The sequence below is a fragment of the Calypte anna genome, chromosome 17, assembly GCF_003957555.1.
Source record: "Calypte anna isolate BGI_N300 chromosome 17, bCalAnn1_v1.p, whole genome shotgun sequence".
In the NCBI taxonomy this organism is placed as follows: domain Eukaryota; kingdom Metazoa; phylum Chordata; class Aves; order Apodiformes; family Trochilidae; genus Calypte; species Calypte anna.
The window spans coordinates 206900-233730 of NC_044262.1; the positions used below are offsets into that span (position 1 = coordinate 206900).

Below are 26831 nucleotides of genomic sequence, written 5' to 3' on the forward strand. Positions count from 1 at the left end.
TTTGTGCTGGTTCCTGTGATGTCCAGAGAACCCAGCATGAACCAAGCTGTACATGTTCACAGAAGTTAAATTAAGGTCTGATAAGGGTATGGCATCCTGCCCAAAACCAGAAAGAGAAGGATCTCACTGTGGTTTCTTCTTCTCCCATTATTAATTACATTCTCCCATCCATAAATGTGCTTTCTTGGTATCATGATGCTCACTAACAACTTTAATTCTGTAATAGGCCACAGCTTAACACATCTCAAAACCCACAGGAGGTTAGCTGCTTCTCCTAGACAAGCTGCTAGTTTTAGCAAAGTCCTTCCAACCTCCTGACACTGAGACACATGCCTTCCCCTCACCTCCTCTTCACCAGCTCTACAAAGAACCATGCCAGCCCCTGAGCCCTGGTGAGCCCATGCAACCCTCCAGCCAAGCTCCCAACAAGGCTCCAAGGTGGCCAAGCTGTGTTGAAGGCAAATCCTGCCTCCAAGGTCCATGTAAGGGGTTCTGGTCCCATAACACATCTAATGGAAGGCTCTCACATGTATCCAAGCACAGTAGGTTCTTGCTCACCAGCTGTGAAGGAGAGCTCTGAAATAACTGTGAATGAAAACTGGCTCCGTATCTGTTTATTTCCCTGCTGGGAAATGGTCAATAAAGACTCTGCCAAAGCAAGCCATAAAACTATTAAAGAATGGCATGAAGAGAAAAATATTTGATAAGAGGAAGGTGGCAGGCAGTGTGTAAATATAGGAATAGTTACATCATGCTGTGTATTTCAGGAGGAAAAACCAGGATGAAATCAGCACCAGGAAATCATCAGCATATGGAGAGATATTAATTACTCTCCTACCCTACCTCATGCATGGGAGATCACAGAAATCCTGAGATCTATTTACTCTGATTTCTCTTTCCTGTCTCTGCCCTTGGCTGAGGCTTGGGATGCTGTTAGGTGTGACTGGCCTGGGTTATGCAATGCCAAGTAGAGTGATCTGTTTCCCAAAGTGTAAGGATTAAGAGCCTGAATATAGTTACCTCTACATTTACCCAGCTAGAGGGCCCTCTCTTTTGTGGAGTTATTCCCTCTCTGGCTCCACAGAAATTTCTCTCTTCTGTACCACTGAGCTGAGTCTCACGTCAGCACCTTTTTCCTTTGTCAGTCAATTTGCCAGCACTGGGTAAAAGCTGCAGCTAAACCAGAAATACAGTCAAAAAGGTTTGGATCTGACACAAACCATCCATCATACACTTCCTTACAGAGCACCTAGAAGACACCTTCCTACATTTCTGCTTCATCATGCAACCAACTCCTTCTCATCAACCATTGCCTGACATCATTTGAGTTTTGCTTCTTAATTTTTCTCCCCTGTGAAATTATTCCTGCAGGTTCTGGTGATGGACCCATAGTTCAGGGGAGCAGGAGGAAAGGTCATGGTGAAAGTGGCTCCCTGGGCCTGCCCAGCTCAGCCTCTATTTGCCAGGCTGATAATCAGATGTGCCACCAGCAGTGTCCTATCCCAGCGTTTCAGCCACACCTGGGACAGTTTTGGTAGAAACATGGGGCATCCCCACAGTAAAAGGAGAACTCCTCCTCTCCAGGTTCTTCCAGCACGTTCTTCACGTGTTGGTGGCAGACAGACACCTGCCACCCTGTCTCAAAAGTGGAACAAGCCTCATCCAAAAAGCCTTAGCAGACAAAGTCTACTGAGGGGTTTGAGGGCAAGATCCTCTGATACCATTGCTCAAACTTGACAGTTTCTGGGCTGCATTGTTCCCAGAGAAGGCAATAAGAAAAGGAAAATCCATCTGTGATGTAAGAAAGGAAGATAATGATGTTCTTCTTCCACAGCCATGTAACCCTTCCTACAAAATAACCAGGAGCTGCAGGGTATAGCCAGATTTTCTTCATTTGTTAGCATTTGCCACATAGAAACATGCATCACTGATGCTGGTTTGTGTATTCTCAGCAACGTCTCAGTGTTCAGACAGTAAGAGCTACCTGTGGTTTCCTTCTGCTAGACCAAAAAGCAGGGAGCAGGGAGGCTGGTGCAGAACTGAGTCAAAAGCTCTGCTTCATTGGATCACTCGCTGGAGACTGTCAACAGCAACGAGGTAAACAAAGCCCTGGATCAGAAAGGGAAAACTTAACAAATCCAGCTTCCTTGTGTGCACTGAAGCAGGTGGGAAAATGTCCAGCTAACCTGTCTCTGACAATACAAATATACTCTTGCAAAAGTTGAGCAAGACTCCTTTTCAGCAACAGACAATGAATGAGCAATGTCCCTGTATCAGTGTGGTCATAAGTGAAGCATTTGCCCCATCACACCTTATTGTAAGCCTCACCTAAGGTTTGGCTGAGAATACTTTTCTCAGCCCTGTAGTTACTTGCAAAAGTAAAAGGTAAATGATCTTTTGGGTTGGCAGAGCAATGTTTTCCACTGCTTTCTTATCATGAACTTTCTTCTGTGTCTCTGACTATTTTCTGATCTTGGGAGAAAAAGTACAAGGAAAAGCAGAGAGTGTTATGCCTAGGAAGGACTGCGGGGTCTCAGATTACCAGAAATTGATTTCCAAGGGGATAAAACACCTTGTACTGCTGAGCTGCAACAATTCCTAAGTAAGTGTTGGAAGCAAAACATCTCAGTGAAATGTAAAAAGTTCAACTAGATAAGAACTAGGAAGCCCTGCACTCTTCGGGCTTCAAGAGAAATTTGAAGAGAGAAACTAAGATGCTTTTAGTCTTTTAAAGATTAAGAGAGAAACTAAGGTGCTGATCCCTCATTGAGTTGGTTCTTTCCTGTCTCATGCTGTCCATGTTATTCCCTCCTGGACAAACCAAACAGTCTCCCTTGTGAAAAGCCCCACAGAACAGGGTATGAGTTCTTCCAGGGTCTACATCCCACAGGGGCTGTGTTGGATTTCCATCCATTGAGCAATGTATTTGCTCAATACATTGTGTCATAGTCTAGGAGTCTTCATGTCCCTACACTCCCTTGATGTCAACGGCTGTGGTTCTGCACTAAGCCTAAGACATCTGCTGTGGCACAGGGCTCCTGTGTACCATTTGCCTTTCTCTCCTTGAAGTAAAGGCTACTTGGGGACCAGACAAGACCAAAGCTCTGGTCTGTCTGTGTCCAAGCTTTGGTCTTGCTGCTGGAAAGATCTTGCAGCATCAGTGTAAGTTGAAGCAATTCAGCACAGCAGTAAGTGCTGCACCCAGTGTGCATTCTGTTACATTCCTGAAATTCCAGCATCTCTACATCTTGCTGACAAGCAACATGGTTTGCCACAGAATATGTAAGGGGATAGAGTGAAATTTGTCCTGAAAGACTCTCCTGGATTCCTTGGCATGGTGCAGCTCCCATCTCACAGCCCCTGCCTCCTCTGCAGCTGTGAGCTGGAACCAAGGAGATGGGAGCAGCAGCCCCTTGGGCCATGACATTCCTACAGCTTCTGACACCACTGGGAGTGCCACTCAGCTGTCTGGGGACAGACACCTCAGGGCAAAAGAAAATCATACTGTGGGCCAGAGGGATTTGCACTCTGTAGAGGAAAGTAGAAATTTCTCCTTCCTTTCTTAGGACTTTTAAGAATTGGCTTGGCTTCCTGAGCCAGCTACTTGTCCTCTTCCAGCCAAAGGTTTGCAGGTCACACACCTCTGCCAGAAGTTTCAGACCAACAAAAGCTCTTACAAACTATTTTAAATCTGAACCAGCTCCACTGGAATTCCTTGGAAATTAAAAAAAAATAAACAAACTTCAGGGGGTTTCCTGGTTTACAGATAAGGGCTATCTGTGGCTTTCTGCTTCTAAGGCATGTGCCTTGAATATAGAATGAGCAATTTGTGACACTCACAATCAAAATATTAGCTTTGATACTCATGGTCAAAATATTAGTATTAGTCTTCTAGTACTCTGCCTTAGAATGAGCAACTGGGGCCCCAGAAAACAAACAAGCAAACAAAAAAACAAAAAAAACCCCAAACAAAAAACCAAACAAAAACAAAAAACAAACAACAAACAAACAAACAAACAAAAAAAACCAAAAAACACCTCACATCTCTACACAGCACTTCCACAGAAATGTGAGTTTTCTTTCTAATTATCTTAGTGTCACCTTCCTGCCAATTCTGGGTTTTAAATTTGTGACGTTTGCCCTGAAATCAGTCCTGGGCTCTGTAAAAAACAAATAGTAGTCCTTGTCCTCAAGGTTTTACAGCCTAAATGAAAACAAACAATGAGTTAAAAAGGAAACATCGTCAGTTCCTAGCCTAGGGTCACAAAGGCGTTGTGGCTTGGCTGGGATTCCAGCACATGCCCTTTGGTACTTTACCAGATCTCTTGTCCTCTCTCCCTAAACCATACTGGGTTTCATTATTTCTCACTTTCCTCTTCACACTTTCTCAGGGCTATTCCCAGTTCAGTCTGCTGGCAAGGATCCCTGTCCCCACTGCTGGCAACTTCAGCCATCCTCACTGAGTAAATCAAATATTCTGCTCAGTGCATAGCTTTTCACTTTCTGGTCTGTCAAGAGCTACACTGAGCCATTGCAACAATAAAATTTCTACCAGTATTATCAAAATGCAACTGATAAGAAGTAGCTGAACTTTTACTTGGGGGAGGGTTTGCAGACAGGCTGGGACACAAGAACAGATTTTTCTTTCTTTTATATTTTTCTGTAGGAAGAGAAATTTGAATTTTTTTTTCTCAGGGGCATGAGGGGAACCAAACCTCTCACTATTTGCCTGAAAAATAATTAAGTGTCCAGCCTGTTTCTTTACCCAAAGAAAAAGGAGAAGCCTCTGCCTGTCACTGTATATGTGTGTATAGATCAAAGAGTTTCATTTTTTACAAGAACCTTGTTTCCTCCAGGGAGGAAAAAAAAAAAAAAAATCCAATTTCATCAGTCTGGATAAATGTACATGACAACATCTCCACTAGGAGATGCCAGGTCCTGCCCAAACCTGACCAAGATGAGGGAACAGAGGGTGGGCTATTGCTGGTTGAAGGGAGCGAGGATGCAGCCTTCACCAGGAGCAGGGAAGGCCTTAGATATGACACCCGCTGCCCTCGAGCTTGTTTTCCTAAATTCCCTAAAAATTGCTAAGCAGCTGCTGAGGTTACCAATAAGCAGTAGGCTCTTTTAATCAGAGATAGTAGTGTAGCTATCAATAAAGTCTGGTGACATCGTTTTCCCAAATGCAATAGAAATCACAGCTTTTCCAAGTAAAGATAACCTCCTATGAAAGCACAATCCAAATGCAGTCGGAAATATTGCCCACAGCTGAAACACCCTTTATTAGGCTGGACCCTGGACTGCTCCCTCCAAGAAGTCCATGGAACAACCTGCAACGCGCTGCCAATCCTGCTAAAAGGTAGGAATGAGGCAATATTTTAGAGACTCAGACCCCTCCTTGGGAGTTCCTCGCTTTCTCTAAAAGCTTCTCCCTTTTCCTCTCGGGGCCGCCGCCGGCTCTCGCTCTCCCCGTGCTTCTCACCTTCACTCCCATTGGTTTCATGTTCCTTTTGCCATGCGGAAAAGCTTGCAAGCTTATCCAGCCCAGCAGCAGTGTATATCCTGGTTCCGCCCACTGGGACTTTCCTGGTTTCCCTCTGCACATCGGAGAAGCAGGAGGGGGGGGTGTGGAGAGAAAAAAAAAAGAAAACCAAGCCCGGGAAGCTGTGCGGGGAGTGCGGGGCTCCCGGTGCCTGCGCTGGGTTTCTGTTGTAGGCGGTGCATTCCTTGGGAGGGAGGGTGTGTGTGTGCCGGTGCCTTCCCACACTCGGAACAGCTCTTATTTAATGGGGGTCTCTATGCAGGGGAGACGCCAGAGTGGATTTTGCCTTTGCCACTTATCATCCGGGAGAAGTAGCAACTCGGCCGCCCAGCACCGGCATGGACAGAGTGGTCGAGATAAATCTGGAAGGTACGGGTCCTGGGAACAGGATGAACCTCCGGGAGGATTTGAGGAGGACTCGGTGTGCCGTGGTGCTCTGCCTTCTCTCCGTACTGCTCCTGGCACTACCCACAGTCTACCTCCTGGTTGGAAACCTCCGAACTCCCAGCACCTGCCTCAGCCAGGTAAGAGACTAACTGAGGGAAGACAGCTCCAGGCTTGGGTTCATGTTGTTGTTTTTAATTCTCTTTAGAAGTTTCCCATGTTTAAGGGAAGGTGAGAAATAAGCTGTTACGTTCCTTCTTCCTTAGGCAGAGGGAATCTGCCTCAGATAAGTCTTATAATTGTTTGGTCTTCTTAAAGGTTTCTGTTCCTCTTGTCTTAATGTCACAGAGCTCACACTGTGATGTACAAAACTTCCATTACATGCTGAAGGAAGTGCTTAAGAAAAACTGCTACTCAATGGAAAATATCAATCCACTGATTTCAGACTGATTTTGACACTGTAGTTCATTTTCCTCCTTACTTTTGGGTTAACTGAAACTTATTCTCCAAATGTCTTATTCCTGCAAACATCTGCTGGGTGCTCTGCTGCTTGTATACATACGATTTGGGACAATTAAAGAGTCTGACCCTAAATTTCACATCCCGATTGTTTTTACTCCCCATCAAAACTTACTTTAGATCAGGGATCTACTTGGCACTTCTCCTTAGGCAGCTGAACTTACACCAGCAAACTTGTACTGCGGAGCATCTGCTTCCAAACCTCTTCTATGCCTCCCTACTCTTTGTGTCAGACTGCAAACAGGTGCCTGGTTCCATTGCAGTGTATGTACTAAATGGAACTCTCCCATGCTAGGGGGATCCATACACACACCTGAGGATGTAAGGAATTAGGGTTTGAATTTAAGCACTAAGTCTGAAATTCCCCACCTAATTAGTCCACTTGCTATAAGCTCACTTACGAACAGCAGAAGAAAGTGGTGTTCACCAGTGGCCTGGAAGGCAGGGTGCTAACCTTCCACACATGCAGCCTGTGGATGTATGCTCAGACTTCGTGTACCACAGCTGCACAGAGACCTGCCAGCCCCTATGTCACCCCAGGGCTACACAGCCCATGCCTTGTGCCCAGGTGATGCTGGCAATTGGATGCAGCGTCTGCCCTCATAGCTGGCTATACCTTCATGCTCAGCCCAAAGGAGGTGAAGCAGCCCTATACCATACCTCAGGCTGTTCAGTTTGCTATTTCTTGTACATGGGACGTTGCACATTCCTGTGCTGCCCCTGATCCTGCTGCCCAGGACAGTTATATAGCTCACAGGGTGAGAGGCACTTAGACTTGATCTTGAAGATCCTTTCCAACCATAGCAGTTCTATGATTCTACTCTGAACACTCTCAGCTGCTTTGCTCCCTGTTTTCATCCTGAGGTTGTACAGAGTGGAGCAGCCCAGTTTTTGAAAACACCTTAGAGTGAAATAATAATGAAACATTAGCCTATTTGATCAGTTGACTAATGTGCTCCTGACTCTTGACCCTACTGGCAGAGTTAACAGAGAAAAAGTATTTTTTGTGACTGGATTTGGCTTCTTCAGTGAAAAAGTGCAATGTAAACCATTACGTTTGTTCCAGCCTGGGCTACACCAGTGAGCCTTTCTGTGCATGTGCACTAAATTATCAGCTTGTAGTATTCCCACAATGATGAAATGAGGTGATCCAGAGAATTACAGCCTCGGTGAATCCCAGGAAGGAAGAAAAAAAACATTGGGGCTGGCTGGCTGCCCACAGCTGCCGTGCCAAACCCCTTGGGAGGAGCACCCAGCAATGGCTCTGCATCCTTGCATTTCCTGAATTTTTTCATTTACTCCACTGGGGACTGTCTGTATCACCAGGGTTATTCAGCAGCAGAGTGCAGCTGGGTAGATTTGTCTGCCAGGGTCGTTTCCTGTCAGTTCCCCACCCGTCAAGGGTTGGACTTGATGACTTCAGAGGTCCTTTCCAACCCAGCTGATTCTGTGATTATGTGGTTCACAGAGCTACATAAAAGACTGAGGCCAGATGCACAGTCCTGCAGTTCAGCGGTGCCATAGGCTGTTCCAGGCCAGGGAAACGTTTCTGGGCATAAAGGCTTCAGGAAAATATCTTTGGTTTTTTTCATTTCCTTCTGTGTTTGAGATGTTTGAACTGGATTGCTAAAGAATGCCTTCCTCCCGTGCCCCATTGATAGCCTAAATCAGAAGGACCAAGCTGGGACCAGATGCATATGCCAGAGCTCTCTATGGCACTGGTGCTGAGATGCAGATGTGATGGGCATACTGGAAGCAACTGGGCAAAGTCCACTTTGCACTAGCTCCATGTTCATTTCATAGAATCATAGAATTGCTCAAGCTGGAAAAGACCTTCAAGATCATTGAGTCCAACCTTGTCCTAACCCTATTACCCTATTCCCAATGACCCACCACTAAACCCTAACCCCAAGCACCACATCCAGGCAATTTTTAAACACATTTAGGGATGGAGACTCAACCACCTCCCTGGGGAGCCTGGTCCAGTGCTTAAAAACCCTTTAGAACCTAAAGAAGTTTATCCTGATATCCAACCTAAATCTCCCCTGGTACAACTTAAAATCCCTTGTCCTGTCATCTGTCACCAGTGAGACAAGACCAGCCCCACTCTCGCTACAACCTCCTTTCAGGTATTCGTGAAGAGTGATAAGGTCTCCCCTCAGCCTCCATTTCCCCAGATTATACATCCTCAACACCCTCAGTTGTTCCTCATAGGGGATATTTTCCAAACCCTTCACCAGCTTGATTGCCCTTCTTTGGACTTGCTCCAACACCTCAATGTCCTTTTTTTATTGAGGTGCCTAAAACTGAACACAGTACTCAACGTAAACACAGTACATGTGCTGACCCTCGAAGCAACAAGCACATGCGAGAAGTCTTCCTTTTGCTCCAGGACCAGAGCTCAGCCCACAGCTGCCAGATGATCGACTGGGGACAGATTGGTAATAGTCCTGAGAGGAGGGAGGGACTCAGCAGGTGAGGAGCAGATGTAGTAAATTTCTGAGCCCATCCTTCCTGGAGCAAGGAGGAAGAGAAGGGGAGCTGGTGAAGGTTTGTGCAACAGGGGTGTGGCCCTTTGATTTGACCACGGGTTGAGGCAGTTAATTCATCAATGTTTCTGCGTGATTGCACACTGCTCACTATACTGTTTCCCTTTTGGAAACTGTAATTACTTTCTTCAGTGCTTCAAGACAGAGCAAGGTGAGGAGGCAGGGTACATGAAGCAGTAACACATGGCTTCTGTTATTTGTGGGAAATCTATAAAAGGCTCTAGTGGTGCCCTTCCAGAGGAAGGACCAGGGCTGCTGTTCATCCTTCCCCAAAATGAAGCCAAGTTTGTCTTAATGAGGAAATCTACCAGCAGAGCATCTCTGACCACCTTAGCAATCTACTCAGCAAGCCCCATCCAGCATCACATCAAGTCCTCTGACCTGGAGGTGTTGGTGCTTGGGTTTATTTTTGTGGCATCCTTGGAAAGGCAGGACCAAAAGCAGCATAAAGAGAAAGCCTGTCCCAAGGATTGCACAGGAACCTGAGGGCCATGGCAGCTTTGCAATGGAGAAGAGAACTGCTGCAGTAGAGGAGGGACACATGGATTGCCAGAATACACAGAGCCAGAAGCCCCAGGAGTCTGCCCAATGGGAAAGAACCTGAAATAGCTTTCTAACCTATAGAGAAAAACCTGGGTAGAAGCAGGGAGCATTGCACCTACACCCAGGGATCCTGTGGGATTCTCCTTCCAAAAGCCATCAGCAGTAAAGCCCCTGATGGTCCATTGCTGCCTAATGGTCCTTGTGGGCAAGAAAGCCACTGAGCACATGCCCCAGGTACATGCTTACTCTGAGCACAGTAATCCAGCCAAAAACCTCTCATTTTTGGCAGTTTTATTGGCACAGAACAAACCTCTACCAAAAATGCCCAGGCCAAGCCATGCATCACCTCTGGGGCAGGCAAAATTGTGAGGCTATGAGCTGCAAAATACTGTCTTGTGCTAAAAACAGTAGATGGAGGTGTTGCTTATTTTGCTTATTAATCTCTCTGCCTGAAGTGCCAAGTGGCTTTTCCCATGCAGTCCTCTATTGATATCCCCAACCCTTCCTGGAGGTGCCAGAGGCAAAGCACATGAGCAGGAGATGCTCAATCCTTTCTTTTTGGCTTTAGATATACAGGGATATAATTGCAGTGGAGCTCTTAGACATTCTTGGTAGCAAAACAGTATAAAAGTGTTTTGCATACCACAGTCTTCAGGGTAATTACAGCTGGCTGGAACAGATGCTGTTTGTTTGCAAGTCAGCTGTGAGGTGGGATTTTCAGCATCCCTCAGTGCCGGTTACAGTCTTGCCACAGTAACCAAAAGGAAAATTGAAGCCATGCTATGAACATTTCAGAATCATAGCTAAAGTAGAAAGGAAAATATAGACACTGTGCTAATGAGCCTTCTGATCATGCTGCTTAAGCTTTCCCTCGCCCCCTCATACACACTATCCATGTACAACATCTGTGCCTATTGTAGCATTGAGTATTCCCTAGAGGAGGTTGAGATTTGTATCCTTATCAAACAGCACAATAATGGAAAAAATTTTCTACCTTTGCACAGCAAAAGAGCAATTTCCCACCTTGCAGCACCCTGCTCTGTCCACAGCACCACACTGTCCTTTAGCATCTCTGGATGTGTCTCTTGAACCTGGAGTTTCCATCTGGCTCTCCTTGGAAAAAAGCAAATTGAGGTTGCCTAAAAACCTTCTACCTACGTTTTTAGTCAAGAGTGTTTTATTACTTTTTGTAAAGAAGCAGGATTCCTTTTGATGTCCTTCCCACTTTCACACCACCTTTGTTTGTTTTGCAAGATCTGAGTTGGCTTTAAATATGTAAACAGTTCCACTGATGCCATGTGGTTACTTGTAGGTTTGTGGTTGATTTGTAGCTTGTTGCAGTACTTAGTATCATTAGAAATGATAAATGTGTAAAAAGTGTCACACAAATAGTGGTGTAATATATGCTCAGACACTTGTAGACGTCTGGCCAAAAGGAAGGGGGAGCTTTGGAGGGAAATCCTCCACATCTTCCCACCAGGAAAAGGACAGAGTCATCTGGCTGTGACCCTGTGTCACATCAAAAGCACAGTCATGTTTAGACATCATGGCAAGCAGACAGGACCTTGGAGAAAGTTATTAGTCATAATGAAAGGCCCAGACACCACCCTGACAGCTCAACCTCCTCCTCTCTGCCAGCCATAGAGTGAACTTTCCCATCATCTCCTCTTCCAGGTGAAATTTCCCTCAGAGCTGCATATTCTTGTGCTGGGCTATATATGGGTGTAAAACTGGGGAAGGGAGAAATAAAGAAGAGAATTTTCCCTCCAGTTTTCCTTCTCCATTTTTTTCTAGCACACCTGAGGTGCTGATTTAGAAATTACAGTTTTCTGCAGAACATGGGAATTAACTGCTAGTAAAACACCAAACCTTCTTTGTGTTTATTAGAGTAGCTAGCAGTTCCCAAGGCCAGGCAAGCCTGAGTCTTCTCCCACAAACATTTTCCTTCCCCTGGACAACATAAATTACCAATTTTCTGCTTCTTCTGCAGTATTTAAAGTTGTATGTGACACAGCCACCAGCAGATATCTCCAGTATCTATGTATTAAGATGATTTCAGGATATTTACTAAGCAATGCACATCACATCATTGGCTACAAGCTGAGCAGGGGCAGTTAGTTCAGTGTATTTATTGTAGCCATCCATAAAACACACAATACCAGTGTACTCCTGACAAATGCTGCATGACAGGGGCTCCTGAGAGTCACTTCTGAGCTCTGACCCAGACTGCCTGCTTCCTGCAGCCACACATTGGCATAGTGCCACAATGACCTGTGCCCTGGGGACAGGGGGTGAGTTGGATTCAGCACCCTCCAGCTTGGAGCAGTGATGGAGCAGTGGAAGCTGCTGGATGAGGAATGGCTCCTGGGGAGAAGCCACTGGCTGAGCCTGGGAGTGATTCAGAAGGATCAGCCCCAGGAATCATAGAACTAGAGAATGGTTTGGGTTGGAAGGGACCTCAAAGATCATCCAGTCCCAACTTCCCTGCCATGGGCAGGGACCCTTCCAGCTTTCCTGGAGTCCCTTCAGGCACTGGAAGGTGCTCTAAGGTCTCCCCATTGCAGCTTTCTCTTCTCCAGGCTCAACACCCCCACCTCTCAGCCTTGCTCCAGAGCAGAGCTGCTCTGATCATCTTCATGGCCTCCTCTGGACTCGCTGCCATGGGAGGCACGTGGCAGGCTGGCAGCAGCTTCTCTTTGAACTGTTCCACATCAGACCCACTCAGCAGGGCCCAGGGCCATGTCCTACTCCAGGCAAATGCAGGCTGACACTGGAATGTGCTCAGCTCTAGAGGAAAACATGAGATAAGGGACCAGGACTAGCCCTGCATTCCCTCCGTGGGGTGAGCCCCAGAGCTCAACAGCTGCCAGCTGTGCTCTCAGACCTGCTCAGGTCCTTCCCTTCTTCTCAAGAGGCCACCGAGCACTTGAGACAGACCTAAGCAGTGGACCAAGAGTCTGGAATAACACAGGTGCAGAAAGAAAAGCAGGTGAACCAGCAGCTCTGTGGCTGATACACCTGGGTTAGCCCCTTGGCTGGGATTAGGGAGGAACTGAGCACCTGCACAGGCTCAGATCTGCTGAGTCTTGAGCCAGGGAAGAATCATGGACATCTTTCTGTTTGCTCTGCACAGAGGGAGGGACAGGAGCATCCCCAAGCAGCTGAGTGGCTCCAGGTGTTGGATGAAGGCACCATCCTAAAGGAGGATTAGAAATGGTTGATTCACTCTGCCCATCCTCTCCCAGCTGTGCCAAGGGCTTGTTCAGTCCTTGAACAAGGCTGGAGTTTAACACAACCACAAACCCAGGAACCCAGGTCCTGTCCCTGGCACCTTTCCTGAGATACAGGGAGTTTCAAAGGAACAGCAGAAGATGCTTGCAATGAAGCAAAACCCTGTCAGGGCTTGTCCCTTTACATAAAAACTGAAGTGGATAAGATTGCTGCAGTGTATTCCATTTGCTGGCATCACACCACCTACAAGAAGCTCTGTGCAGCTACTCGTGCATCCTGGGGCCCTGAACTAATTTGTGTGCAAATCTCTCCCTGCAGATCCCAGAAGAGAGGGGCTCTCGCTTTCTGAAGCAACGGGCAGTGAGCAGTGGTAAGTCTGTCAGACCTTTCCCCAACTCCTCTGTTTACCCAAGTTTTGCAATCAGTGCTGCAGCTTCCTGCAGGAAGATGCCTCACCCCCAAATCCTTCCATGGCCAAGCAAGCCAGGGCAGAAAGAGGCAAACCTGAGCAACAAGATGCAGGGAGATAACTGGGGCCACAGTGAAAGTGTGTGAATTTCCAACCCCAGGGCTGTGCAAGCTCACTCCTAGCAAAGGCACAGACCCTCCCAGCTTGGAGGGTTCTTGGAGATGGCCATAACTCCCTGAACATGCAAATGCATGAATATGGGAGAATATGCATGTCACCATCGATTCACACCAAAGCTCCCCTCCCTTCACTCACCAGCAATTCAAGACATGGCCTCAGCATGCCCAATCAGCACTGACATCTTGGTCACTTGCAATGGGATTTTGTCATCTCAATGGTGTCATTAAACAATCATGACAAATCAGAGTCCCAGACTAGTGTGTGTTGGAAGGGACCTAAAAGATCATCTTGTTCTACCACTCTGCCATGGGCAGCCCAGTTGCTCCAAGCCCCATCCAACCTTCAACACTGCCAGGGATGGGGCAGCCACAACTTCTCTGGGCACCCTGGGCAACCAGGGGCTTAGCACCCTCACAACAAAGAATTTCTTTCTCATGTCCGACCTCAATCTTCCTCTGACAGTTTAAAGCCATTCCCCCTCATTCCATCCCTCCAGGCCCTTTTCCAAAGTCCCTCCCCAGCTTTCCTGGAGCCCCTTTAGGCACTCAAAGGTGCTCTAAGGTCTCCCCATTGCAGCCTTCTCTTCTCCAGGCTGAACAACCCCAAATCTCTTAGCCTGGCTTTATGGGAGATGTGCTTCAGCCCTCAGATGATATTCATGGCCTCCTCAGGACTCACTCCAAGAGTTCAATGTCCTTCTTATGTTGGGGCCTTTAGAAATGGACACAATGCTCCAGGTGGGGCCTCACGAGAGCAGAGTAGAGGGGGAGAATCACTTCCCTTGACCTGTTGGTCACACAACTCCTGACAAAACAGATGCAGAAATGGAAAAGGGTCCAGCATTGTTCACCAGCCATGTCTTACTGACTTGAATACCAGCAAACGTCCTTACACGTTTTCTTTTTTCCCCTCAGTTACAGATACACTTTCCGGTGCGGAAAAGCCAAGAGCACACCTGACAGGTAATGCTTGTTCAAAAATGAAGCCTTTCCCCTGTGCCTGACAGCTGATGTAGCAGTGCAATAATCCTGGGGTTCTGTGAGTCTGACAGGATCAGGCATTGCAGGAAACATGGGGTGATAATCACCAGCTTTGCTTTGTCAGCCACAGAAGATCTATAACCACCATTTATAGCCACCAAGATTTGTTTGTAGAAAAGGAACTTTTCTTCTTGCTGTTTTTCCAAGCTGTTTCTTTCACTGAATTAGCAACTCTAGTAACTGAATTTAAATAGCTGTCAAGTACCTTAGGGATCTGCTGGATTCTTTAAAAAAAGCAATGGAAAGAGCCTAGATGAAGCCTCACAGAGCAGTGAATTCAGAAAAATTACTAATCTGGGGGCAAAATCCTATCAAATAAGACCAATTGTAGGGACATAGTTTTTTCTGCAAGGTCTGGCTCAGGCCACACACACCATACTGCCATCAAATAGTCTCCTGTTTTGAGTGAGATCATCTCCAGCTCACACTGGAGAAAGAAAGGGAAGTTATGTCCAGCTGAATCCCTCCAAGTCCTTAGCTTTCTGCAAGGTCACCATCTCACCACTTCAACCCCAAAGTGTAGTTGTCAGCACACCAAGGACACTGTCCTGAGCCTTCCCTCATCCTCACCAGCTCCACCCATGTGGAAAATTTAAAGAAAAGGAGAAGGTTCATGGCTGGTACCCATATGGATGGAGTTGAGTGCTGAGAGCTCCTCCAGCTCCTCTGGCCCAAGGCAATTTATATGTCTCAGAAATACAGCTCATAGAAAGGCTTCCCCAACACCCATGTGTTTTCCCAGAAGAGCAATTTAATAAATTGAAGCATGCAAGATGTGGTGTGATGCTTCACACAAAAATCACCTACAGAGTTAAACCTATCAGTATTCCAGAGCTTATTTCTTCCCTAGCATAATTTACATTCCCTAATCCTCAAGCTCCTTCCTAATGCACACCCTTGATACCATTCCCATTTGCACACAGGTTGCTAGAGCTCCAAAACTGACCTGTCTTGGTTTTGAAGCACATTTTTGCTTAAGTTTGCAGGAGCCAAAGGCCCATGCCTGCTAGGGTAGGGCTCTCCATTTCCCCTGAGTCCCCTCATGGCAGAGAGAGCCAGAGACTCCTGGTGTGGCTGACTCAGAAGAGTACTCAAACCACAGTTCTGCCCATGGGAACTTCCCTGCATTGCGCACAAGCCCAGTTGCTGCAGGAAAGCACCCAACAGGTCTTTTTTCAACTTTCCTTAGACCTCCTATTTGCAAAAACTCCTTTGCTATCACTCCTGAGCAGTGTCCTGGGATGGTGTCCATCCCCTTCAATCATCTCTTTCAGGTTGGTCACTGTTGGCTGTATCAAGGAGCATAAAAAGGGAAAAGCTCAGATTTTGTCACTCCTTTTCTGCACAAAAAGGCTACAGCCAAACTACTCTGCTCCTTGGCCATCAAGGAACCTCATTTTAATGAACTTAGCCTTGGCAATTTTTTTAGCCCTTTAGGTGAAGGATCCTGCATCATGGTCAGAAAATATTAGCTTTTATTTTAAACTTGCTACTTAATTTCTTGGTCTTCTCAGAAACCATGGCTTATGCATAGAAAGGGAAAAAAGGAGGATTATTGTTCAGATTTTTATTACATTCCTTCACCTCAAGTACTTTTTTCAAAGCAAAGTTGGCAGACTACAAACTCTCACTTGTAGGAAATCTCTTTCAGATCTCCAGGCTCTGTCTTTTTCTAGTTTTAGATGCATATATTCTAAAGGTGAGTGCAGAGGAGCAGAAGGAATGAGAACTAGCCACAGTGCTTTCATGGGGATGCACCACTGAATTAGCAGTAGCAGAATGACTTGATATTTTGGTCCCTGTTCCTTATGGTGAATTTTCTGCCTGCTCTTGGCCTTTTTACTCAGTATTCTCAACGTACCCAAACTGGCATTGGAATCTCCCCTCCCAGGGTGGCTCTGGATAGTGAAGGGCAGCACAATCCATGTGAATACCTAGCTAGGACTTCTCTCCATTGCCCATTCTCACCCTTGCACTGAAGTATCTTTGGTACTGGCTGTTCCATGCCATCATCCCTGCTCTGACTTATTGGGTTACACTTTGGGTCAAGATGCAGATCTTATCTCCAGTCTGTAGCATTGCTGGGTGAACTGTTTCAGAAATCCCATCCAGTACCTGGCTCATGTTCATCATGTTGCAGTGGCATCTGTGTGCTCCACCAAATCTGGGTAGAACATTTCCTGCTTCCACTTGACTGTTACAAGTAATGAGTTTTTAAGGGAGCTTACTGAACTCACAGAACACAATCTAAAGCAGCAAAGGTGCTGCAGCCATGGGACTTTGCAGTACTCAGTGTGTAAGAGCTTTAGTACAGTAGGAGGCTTAGAATCTAACACCTGACTGAGACCAGGAGTACCACAAAATACAGTGTTCAGCATCAGGCTCTCTCATCAGTGGGGGCTAAGAAGTGTAGAAACCCCAAAAGTTCTCCAATATGCCACAAAATGTACACAAAAGATGTCAAGCAACAGGGATTCTCCATCAAACTACGGGGGATTTGGGGAAAGGAGAAGTGATTTCACATGTAAGGAAAGCAAAAAGCTTCTAGTGGATCAGAAAGTTGAAGGAACAGTAGTAATGAATCCCTTATTAAAAGCACATTTTATTTACTTCAAGAATTAGCAAAACAGTTATATTTTCAGGCAGCATGGCAAAATATACTTAGGAAATAAATAAATGACAAGTACAAACTACAACAGCCACTAGAAAAGGAGCTGTGCTGCATTCAAGGGCACTTAACATGCATTTTTCCTCAGTCAGCATTGAAAATATGGGGAAAATAAATTAACTTGAAAATAAAGTGTATCAATAGAGTGAGCTTTATCCTAAAAGGGAGGTTATAGCTATAAAAAGTTGCCTAATTCTAGAAGTTATGAAATCATGTACTTTGTTTGAGATGTCTGTTAGTTATAAAAAACATGAGAGGATTGAGTGTCGTTGACATTTTAAATGCGTCATTGTACACAGAATATTCCACGTGCAACTTTCCCTTCAATTTTCTCCCCCTCCCCACAGAAAAATTCCCAAGATGGAAAAGAGCCCAGAACATTTTCTGGAAATATTCGGGTTTTTTCTCACCCTTCCCATCTCAAACAAGACTGCATCTGCTACCAACTGATCTCTGAGAGATATTACTCCAAACTCTTGCAAACCTTAGAGTGACCCAAGTGCTACAATAGCTTTTTCCAGGTCTGGCCAGGCCCTAGACACACACATGAGGTTGAGGAGGAAGGCAGCCCATGAGTACTTTCACTTTCTTTTATTCCCTTCTCTCTGTATCAGCAAAGCTCCATTGGCTCTACACCTCAATGTCCTTATAATATTTCCATCATTTAGCTTGGCTTGCTAGCACAATCCTTGCCTATCACTGTCCACTGTCCCATGCAGAGGGACTCTCCCCATGTACTTTTTCTCTTGGAGAAAGAGCTGAAAGGTTTGATATTCCAGCAGCACTGACAGGCAGGCTGAAAAGCCATTATTTTGTTGTACTACTCAGAGACTATGCAAGAATTTGCACTCCTAACACCTATGGATTACTTATTGCTAGAAAAGAGAGGGAAACAGATGCCACTGGGAGCTGAGCACATTAGTTTTTCTGAATGTCATTTCAACAGGATAAACCTGGTGGTTATTGTCAAGAGAATTTCAAAGATTTCCCTCATCTGAGCTCTGTTTGCCTCCCTGTCCATGCTTACACACCCCTTCCCCAAATACTGAATCAAAACCAACTTTAAACATTACCTCTAGCTCACAAAAAAGGGCTCATTTCCTAGAAATCAATTGCCTCGGTGTTTAACATGGAGTTTCCAGGTTCAGTCTAACACCTGGCAGAACTTAATGGTTTTTATCCTCTTTCTTTTCACTGCTGCTATAGCACAATGTTAGGAGACAGCCAGTAAAGGGCAGAGAAAACTCTTCTGCTTCCTTGCAGAAAAATGTGTAAGTTCTAGGATTTATTTTCCTGGCTGTTCTTTGAGACAAATTAAAACAGCGAGGAGAGGCCAAGGAGACTGGGAAGCAGTTCCCTATTTTTTCTCCTGAGACCCAGCATCCTTGGATTGGAACAAACTAACCCTGAGGTCTGGAGCAGACCTCTGCACACAATCAGGGAACCACAAGAATGGGAAAAAGCCTGGAGGAAAACTTAGGCTACCACCAAGCTTAGTGTTTTGTTCCAGCAAAGCCCTTTGGAAAAAAAAAAAACAAAAAATAAAAACAAAGCAAAAACCAAACAAACACCACAGAAATAAAAATGGTTTTGAATATGATGGGCTGCTTTGGAATTAAGCTTCTTGAAGGATAGTGGGGTCCTCCGAGGCTTTGGCAAAATTGAGTGACCCTGGTAAGCCAAAGTAAAAGGTAAAACTACAGAAAAATATTTCATTGTGGACACTGAGGAAGAAGAGAGTGACACAAGGGCTGAGCAACCCCAGAAACCTGGCAGAAGTTTGGGTGTCACAGTGATGTATCGTGCTGATCGCTGGGAAACTTGCAAGCACCATAGTGTCTGTCTGAGACACACAACTGCAATCCGTCTCTACTGAGGAAAATGGAGCTTTAGTGCTTGTTCTTATTGTCCCAAACTGGCTGGTACAGGCATGGGATCCATGTGTACCACTGTCCTGGCACTGGTTTCATTTCAGGAAAAGGTGAATAAGTAAAATTACCCAGGCCTGCAGGGTAGAGCCAGCTGTACTGCTGCACAGCTTCATCCTTGGGGACCTGGGCCTCAAGAAGTTATCCAGACACAGCATAGCCCTTCAGGCAGCCTGTGCAGGTCAGGGTCTTCCAAAAGCATCCTTGGCTTTCAACTCCCCATTGCTCAGACCCTTCTAAAATACCACTGGACAGTTGGCCTGCAGCCAATTCACTTTTCAGACTGTCAAAGACGAACCTTTCTGTCCTAGCCTGTATAAATATTAGGAAGATTTTTTTTTTTTCCCTGTGAGGGAGCCCTGGCCCAGGCTGCCCAGGGAGGTTGTGGAGTCTCCTTCCCTGGAGACATCCAAATCCCACCTGGATGTGTTCTGTGTGACTGCTGGAGGTGACCCTGCTCTGGCAGGGGGTTGGACTCCAGGATCTTTTGAGGTCCCTTCCAACCCCTCACTTTCTATGATTTTATGATTCTTTTGATTATTTAAACTGCTTGCCCTTTGAGACAGAGATCTCACGTAGTGTTCAGCAGCACATCCCTGGCTTTAGCAAACTAACTCTTCTCCCTCTCTCTTCCTCCACCAGTGAAGAAGCAGGACCTCATCACCAGCGTGGGAAGCCATCTGCCCATCCTGCAGTGGGAAGACAAGCGAGGCTTGGCCTTTACCAAGAACAACCTGAGCTATTCCAGAAGTGCACTGGTGATACCTGTGTCTGGGGACTACTATGTCTATGCTCAGGTCACTTTCCGAGGGCCCATTGGAAGTTACAGTAAAACCAATTCTGTCACTGAGATCATCACCAAAGTCACTGACAGTTACCCCGAGCCCACCCAGCTGCTGACTGGCACCAAGACCCTCAGTGAAAAGGGAAACAGCTGGTTCCAGCCCATTTATCTGGGTGCTGTGGTCTCCTTAGAAGTAGGAGACAAGTTAATGGTCAACGTTAGTGACATCAGGCTGGTGGATTACACCAAGGAGCACAAAACATTCTTTGGTGCCTTCTTACTGTAGGTCCCTGGCAGCAGCTGGTGGGGCCCTGGTGTGATCCTGCTGGACCTTAACTTTGAGGGCACGACCTCTGTGCTGTTACCCTTCTTCTGTGCTGTCACTCCCCTGCAGCTTTAAATTAAGGGGCAGGGAAAGCTGAAGCTGCAGGCAGAACTTAAACAAGAAAAAAACAAAACCAACCAACCAAACAAAAAACCACACCAAAAAAAACCAAACCAAAATAAACAGGGAAGGAAAAAAAAAAAGAAAACACAAAAAAGCTCAACCAAACAAAATAAACTCAGAAAAAATTGAAGTCAGATTGGGAAAAAAATATTTTTGAAAGCAAAAATTGAGAGGTCTTCAAAATTTTGTAAGCTAGGAAGGAACAGTTCATACCTATTGGTAGGAATATTGATCCTGAAGAATGCAGCTAGACTATATCAATAATTCCACCTCCCATGTACAGTTTCTGCAACTCAGAAAAGTATTTTGAACTTTCTCCAGCACTTCCAGCATAGTTTTGCATGACCCTACTTCAGACTCTCTGTTCTCACAGGTAATTACTTTTCATCATTGCCTTGCAAATAGATTTGCTCAGTACTTTGCACATAACAACGATTAGTCATTAACTATTTAATTAACCCCTCCCAACTTCCCTGTAAAGTAGATTAAAATTATATCTTTTTGTCTTGCAGAAGCTACATGAATTTTTTTTTCCCCCAAAAAATGTTCACAATTCTTTCGATCAGTATGCAGCCTCAAAACTTAACATAAAATTTCTAGGGGGGGCACAGAAGGAGTTTCTCTTTCAGCATGAAAGTGAAATCTCCTCACCAGATCCTAACATTAGGAGAACAAAAAACCAAGGCAGAGAGACACATAGCAAAATTTCCCACACTTTTTCAATCAAGCACTGAAATTTGGAAAGAAAATCTCTGCAATACTTTGTTTTCCATTATGTTGAATACAAAGCAAGTGCTACTAAAGAAATCCCTGTCTTAGTGCTCTCCCTTGAAACCATTGCCAATGCTGCAGCCGTGTCCCCCATGCCAGCACCAGGGACTCCCCAGCCTTTCCTTGGCTGAAGGCTGATGTCCAGTGCTCCCTACATGAGGTCAAAAGATCCAAAGACATGATCATGGTGTGCCACAGCCAGGTGCAGAGCTCAGGAATGTTTTGCTTCCCACCCTGCACTTATTTTTTTTCATAATCCTTACTGTCTCTCAGGGAAATTCCCCACCTGTCCTCCTCCCAGAACAAATACATCACTGACAATGACTCAAGCCATGTTCTCATAGATTTGGACTTTTCACTCTTAACTGCCAGGAGGGTCTCAAGCCTGAGCACCCAACACCCCACTGTTCTGCAATGATCAGACTTCATTCTCCACTTGCTTCTTCACTCTTTCCCTTTCCTGCCTCACCTCATTGGCTTTCCTCCAGTTTCCACTTCTTGGCCAGACATGACAGCAAGGCCTATACTTGATATCTCCACCCAAAGCCATGGTGAGGTCCAAAAGTCCTGACCTGCTAGTGTCAGGGGGGTGCTGAGGGTGGGGAATATATAGCACTGTGGATGTGGCCTTGTAGTTGAAGACCTCAAAAGGATAGAGAAGTTCTCTGGTGGAGACAGCCCAGTTAGAAAAGACCATACTACAGTCCAACCACCAGTGACTCCAGGCTGCTTTGTTCACAACAAACCTCTTTCTAGAAGGAAACAATTTGTTGCTATATAAAGATTTACTTGAGTTGACAAGGAAAAGTCAGGAGCAGAGCTGATGAATAGAGAAAGGCCAAGGCAGACTGGGGGTGAAGGGAGGAGAGGAGGTGGAAGATGCAGGCAACACCAGGATCTCTGCCCTTTCAAGGCTTGATGTAAGCACCTTCATGCTGACAGCATGACTGGACTCTTAAACTAGGAGGTCTTTTAGGGAGTAAGTCATCTCAGAACAGACAGCTTTTTGGCCATCCTTCCCTGTTCTGCAAAAGCTACAAGGTACAATGCCATCTTACCCTGCCCTTCTTTTCTCCACAGGTTTCTTTCTTGCTTCCAGACTCTCCTTGGGTCCAGTCATTGGGTGCTGGTTGACTGTACAACACTCCGATCTAGCAGACCTTGAAAATCCCATTGGACCAAAACCTCAGGACAGTTTGGCTTCCCATCCTTTCTTCAACTTGTCCTTCTGTTTGTCCTCATTTACATCCCAGCTGTCCTCTTGACCCCTTTTTCCCATGGTCACCTTCCTGCCATCTTGGCTCTGTCCATTAGGTATAAGGACACTTCTTTGTCCATATCTAATTTTCTACATGCAAATTCTCTCTTACAACCACCCCAGTTCACAGTGAAAACTGGCCTCTGAAAACAGGTCAGGATGGAAGAAAGCAAAGGCAGTGGTCCCTCTGGCAGGCACAAACATTCTTGGCCAAAACATCATCTCTGTCTTTGTTAGCAAAATTCACTTCCATCCTTAAGTCCTTACTGCTGTGTTTCCTTCACTTATTCAACCTTTTTTTCTTAAGCTAAACCTGGCTGAGCCAGGAGCATTTGTTCCTAGCACATACCACTTGGCCTTGGTAATTCTCAGGGAGGGTGTCTGGCCCCTCAGCCCTTGGCAAGGCTGTTCTTGCTGCTCAGAAACCCCCAGACCAGGGTAAAATCTGGTGGAATCTTGCTATCTTGTCAGCTTAAGTGGTGGTTATTCTCTGGGAAATCCTAAAACTTTTCATATCTCAGGTTTTCTAAAGTGTTCTCTCAGCACCCCATGTTGCAGCCTTCCAAGCTTCTGATCCCTTAGCTGTGGGCCCAAAATAGGATCTGAACTCAGGAAAACATGAGATTTGGAGCTTTTGCAGGCCATCAGCGCTTCAGGTGCTGAATACACAAATCAACAAGGTAAATCTCATAAAAAGATGACTTAAAAGGGACCTGTCCAAACAGGTGGCTCTCAGCTGCTAGGTAGAAAAATTCACTTCTGTGAAGTGTCATAGGGGATGAATTTGGTTTTTCCTTGGAGAAAATCCAAGTGCAAATTCTATCTGTTCTGAAATAGTCACAGAAATTCAGAAAGCTTGCTCTCTCTGCAAATGAGATGATGGAGCATTCTTCTGAGACCATAACTCAGTCCTGATAGTTTTCTACAGCAGATTTCCATAGAAACTGTTTCTAATGTTACCCTCACTTAATGCCTGGTGCACTAAAGGATGGTAACTGTAAGGTCTGGGGGAAAGGAGTGGTAAATGCAGCATTTTGCAGACACAAAAAGGGCTTTTTACAGTATATATACACATATATTTGTATGCTTCTACATTTGTGCATATTGCATAGAAGTTCTAGGAAGCCTGAGGGCAATTAAGAGCCTCTTCTACCACAAGGCACATCACTTGTGTCCACTCTACACTGACAATAAATTTCACAAGTACAAAGTTCCCTGCTGCAGCTCCATTACAGATGGGACTCTCTTGATCCCTTATCCATGGCACAAAAAATTTATTTTAGTCCAGTTAGAGCAAGCTTTTGCAGCCTGTTACACAGATTAGCTTTTAACCCATTTAGCATACTAGTACATTTTATATGACAAACTAATATATCTGGCATTACTTGTTTTAAAGTGGTGCAGGAATATTAAGCCCCAGATCTACCCTAGTGGAAATTCTCCCTCCCCCTTATTTTTTCTAAATCTGCTATCAGATTTTCATCCCCAGAACTCAGTGGCATGAAGTCAGAGTAAAGCCACTTCAATGAGACAAAGGTCAGGTTTAAAGGGAAATGCCTCAAACAGATTGAGCCCAACTTGTGGATTCTCAGATTTTTTCAAGGTTAAATAGGGACAAGAATATTCTCAGAAATTTGTGTTTATTGAATTAGAATTTTTTTCTGAAACATAAATGATTTCAGGAGATGTGGAAATGCAAATGCATCAGCATTTTTAGTTGAATGAGATGATGAAATCTGGTCATGTGATCATGTGACCTTTCAGTCTGTGGCCAAACTAAAAATGTTTTGTTTTGGGTGGATGTGAAACTAAAACAGTTATAAGACAAAAAAAAAAAAAAAAAAAAAAAAAAAAAAAAAAAAAAACCAACAAAACAGAACAACCCTAAACTGAAGAAAAGGGTGAAATAGGCAGCTCATGCTAAATGAATTAAAACCATAAAATTTTAGATTTTAACCCTTACAATTCTTAGGAGAAAAAGAAAAAACACTATCCAGAACAAAACCATTGAAAGAAAAAACAACATATTATTATTATTATTTTAAAACCTGAGGTCTAGTCAAAATATTTTAATTTTTTTTTCCAAATTCTCTTCTTCCCTAACCTCACTAATCCCCTAAAAATTAACACTAAATATCACCCAAATCCATAAAAAGCTTCACTTACCAACCACTTTCTTTCCCCTTAAAAACTAGGTCTTGGTAAATAAGCATTAACTTTCTCTCCATATACACACAGAAGTGAATTGTAATCAAACTGGAATGATCACAGCTCCATTCTGACAAACACACACTTGTGCTGCATTAAGTTCTGAGCTTATGGGTAAAGGGGAACCATTGAAAAAACAAGCTCAGCTTTCCTATTTGGTGTATGGGAGGAGTAAAACCTACATAACTCAGCTGAAAAGCAGCTCAAACATTTTCCCGGTGTTTACCCTCAACAATACCATTGTAGGAACAACCCTCCTAAACAAGGAGCACTTACATCTCCAGCACATCTCTGTTGATAGGATTAGAGTCCAGAAGTGTAAAGCTGAAGGTCTTATTCCTTAGCTTAACTCAATCCAAATGATGAAAAGGGTGACTGAAGAGGATTTTAGGATGAGCAGACCCTTGGTAAAAAGGGACACCACCAGGTCATGCAGAACCACAGTGCAGACCAAGCTGAATGGGTCAAGGTGTTCACGTTGGAGTGAACCTGGCTCTTTCAGAGTTTTGAAAGAATCGCATTTTTCACTTCTGTATGGTACAACTGACCACCCTGTGCTTGGTTTTATTTATCTCCCAAGTGGCCCATCATTTCAGATGAGAAATGAGGAGAAAATTCATTCTTTAGAAGAATCAGAAAATGTCAAGTTTTTTTGCCCAGATCTGGGTATTAGACACCAGTATAGCATTTTGCTATTGTAAGGAATTTTGTAAGTGATTTCATATTGTCTTGTGGTTCAGTACTGATGTGTGCCTTTACCAATAGAACTGACTTAACTTCTTGTCTCCAAGTTTTATGATAATAAAAATGCAAGTTAACCATCATGGCAAGTACTCATTCTGGTTCCTTCCAAACGTACTAACCAAATAGCACAGTTCAGAGCCATCAGCTAATGGCAGCCAGGTAATGCTGATGTATAAGAAGCCTATTTTGCTGTATTAATGTGGGAATGATGCTAATTTAATGCACTATTAGAGGCCCCTCACTAGAGTGAACTGAGATTCAAACTTACCCCCAGAAGCTTATAGAGTCTTGTGTTTCAAATTGCAAAACTGTGAAGGTTGAATTGATTTTCAGTCTTATTTTTCCCCCTTGCAGCACAGGGAACAGTTCGTTCCCTCTTTTTGTGATTTCTTAAACTTGCAGGATGGAACACAAGCTGAGCTGAAGTGGAAGTGATCCACAGCCCCAGGAAGGGCCCAGGACAGAAACATTGCAGCTCACAGGCAGGCAGCTGAGGAAGGGCAGCATTTTCTATCACACCATCTGTCAGACAGGTTCTCAAAGGAAAAAAGACTCCACTGCTTTTTCTTTCAGTGCCAAAACCAGTTAGGAATTTCTTCCAAAAAATGCAAAAAACAGGCATCAAGTCTGTCAACAGCAACAGATCCAAATTTGTTTTGCCTTGTAAGTATTATCACTAAATCCTTTGGAACAGCATGAGGAACTTGCCTGAGAAGTTACAACCATAAGCACCATAAGTCAGGAGTGTTTGGATGTTTGGCTAAATTATGAACTTTCCTGGTGTTCCAGATGCTCTCATTCTTGCACAAATCAAGCTGTGTTCTTTCATTGATTGTAGAGTTTTATATTAAAACGTCCAAAAGGCACTGAAAATGTTTGCTGCGTATTTATTGGTAGTGTACATGTAGATGTCTTCATTTTATACAAGATAAATTGTAAAAAACACCCTGGTATAAAGTTTAGATCTACTATACTTAACAGCTATTTCTTTTAGAGAATAACTCTGATGCCTTCTGACAACGTTTATAAACTGTTATTTAACCATTTTCTGTGTCTTTAAGTGAGAAATAAAAGTGTTTTATTTGATTCATATTTATTCCTGAGTCTTGGTTCTAATAAGCATCAGCCAAGTGCTTGTATTTACAGTGGGGAAGGGCAGACATTTATCTATGCCAAAGTGGCTGAAGTGTGCTGGGTGCTGTATATTGAACACATTTCCTCAGAAGTGCAGGGGTTTTGCATCTGAATTATTAATCACATACAGAATACATGTGCAGGAAAGCTTTAATCCTTAGATTTCAAGAATAAAAGAGCCCTATTGACCTGAGCACAAGGGTCAGACATTTTAATGAACTTCTATTTAAAGGTTTTTACTTAGAGAATTTTTCTCCAGTGACATAGGACTGAGTACTGGAACTGTAATTTTATCCATGGATATCTACATGGATGATATTTTTTCTGGATATAATTTTTCCCTCTAGACAGAACTAGCTGAATCTCCATTTTTAAGGGTACTAACTCTCACTGATAACACACCCTCCCCAAAATAATATAATAATTAAAGAATAGAGTACATCCTAAAGACAATACACTTTGCTTTGGGATGAAAACTCCCATTTAACTGC

The 26831-nt window shown here is 44.5% G+C and overlaps 1 protein-coding gene across 1 annotated transcript; it reads left to right on the forward strand.

Annotated features, from left to right (window-relative positions):
* Positions 1-5660: 5660 nt before the first annotated feature.
* On the forward strand, positions 5661-20268 carry TNFSF15 (TNF superfamily member 15). Its single transcript, XM_008499336.2, has 5 exons — positions 5661-5711; positions 5805-6066; positions 13087-13138; positions 14272-14319; positions 19636-20268. The coding sequence occupies exons 2-5, from the start codon at positions 5881-5883 to the stop codon at positions 20061-20063; spliced, it is 714 nt and encodes a 237-aa protein (XP_008497558.1). The 5' UTR covers positions 5661-5711; positions 5805-5880; the 3' UTR covers positions 20064-20268.
* Positions 20269-26831: the final 6563 nt, after the last annotated feature.

Bases quoted from the DNA above. Each gene is read 5' to 3' on its own strand.
- TNFSF15 (XM_008499336.2), top strand. From the start codon at position 5,881: ATGGACAGAGTGGTCGAGATAAATCTGGAAGGTACGGGTCCTGGGAAC. The intron at 13,139-14,271 runs GTAAGTCTGTCA...TTTTCCCCTCAG, and splicing joins GCAACGGGCAGTGAGCAGTG to TTACAGATACACTTTCCGGT. The intron at 14,320-19,635 runs GTAATGCTTGTT...TTCCTCCACCAG, and splicing joins GCCAAGAGCACACCTGACAG to TGAAGAAGCAGGACCTCATC.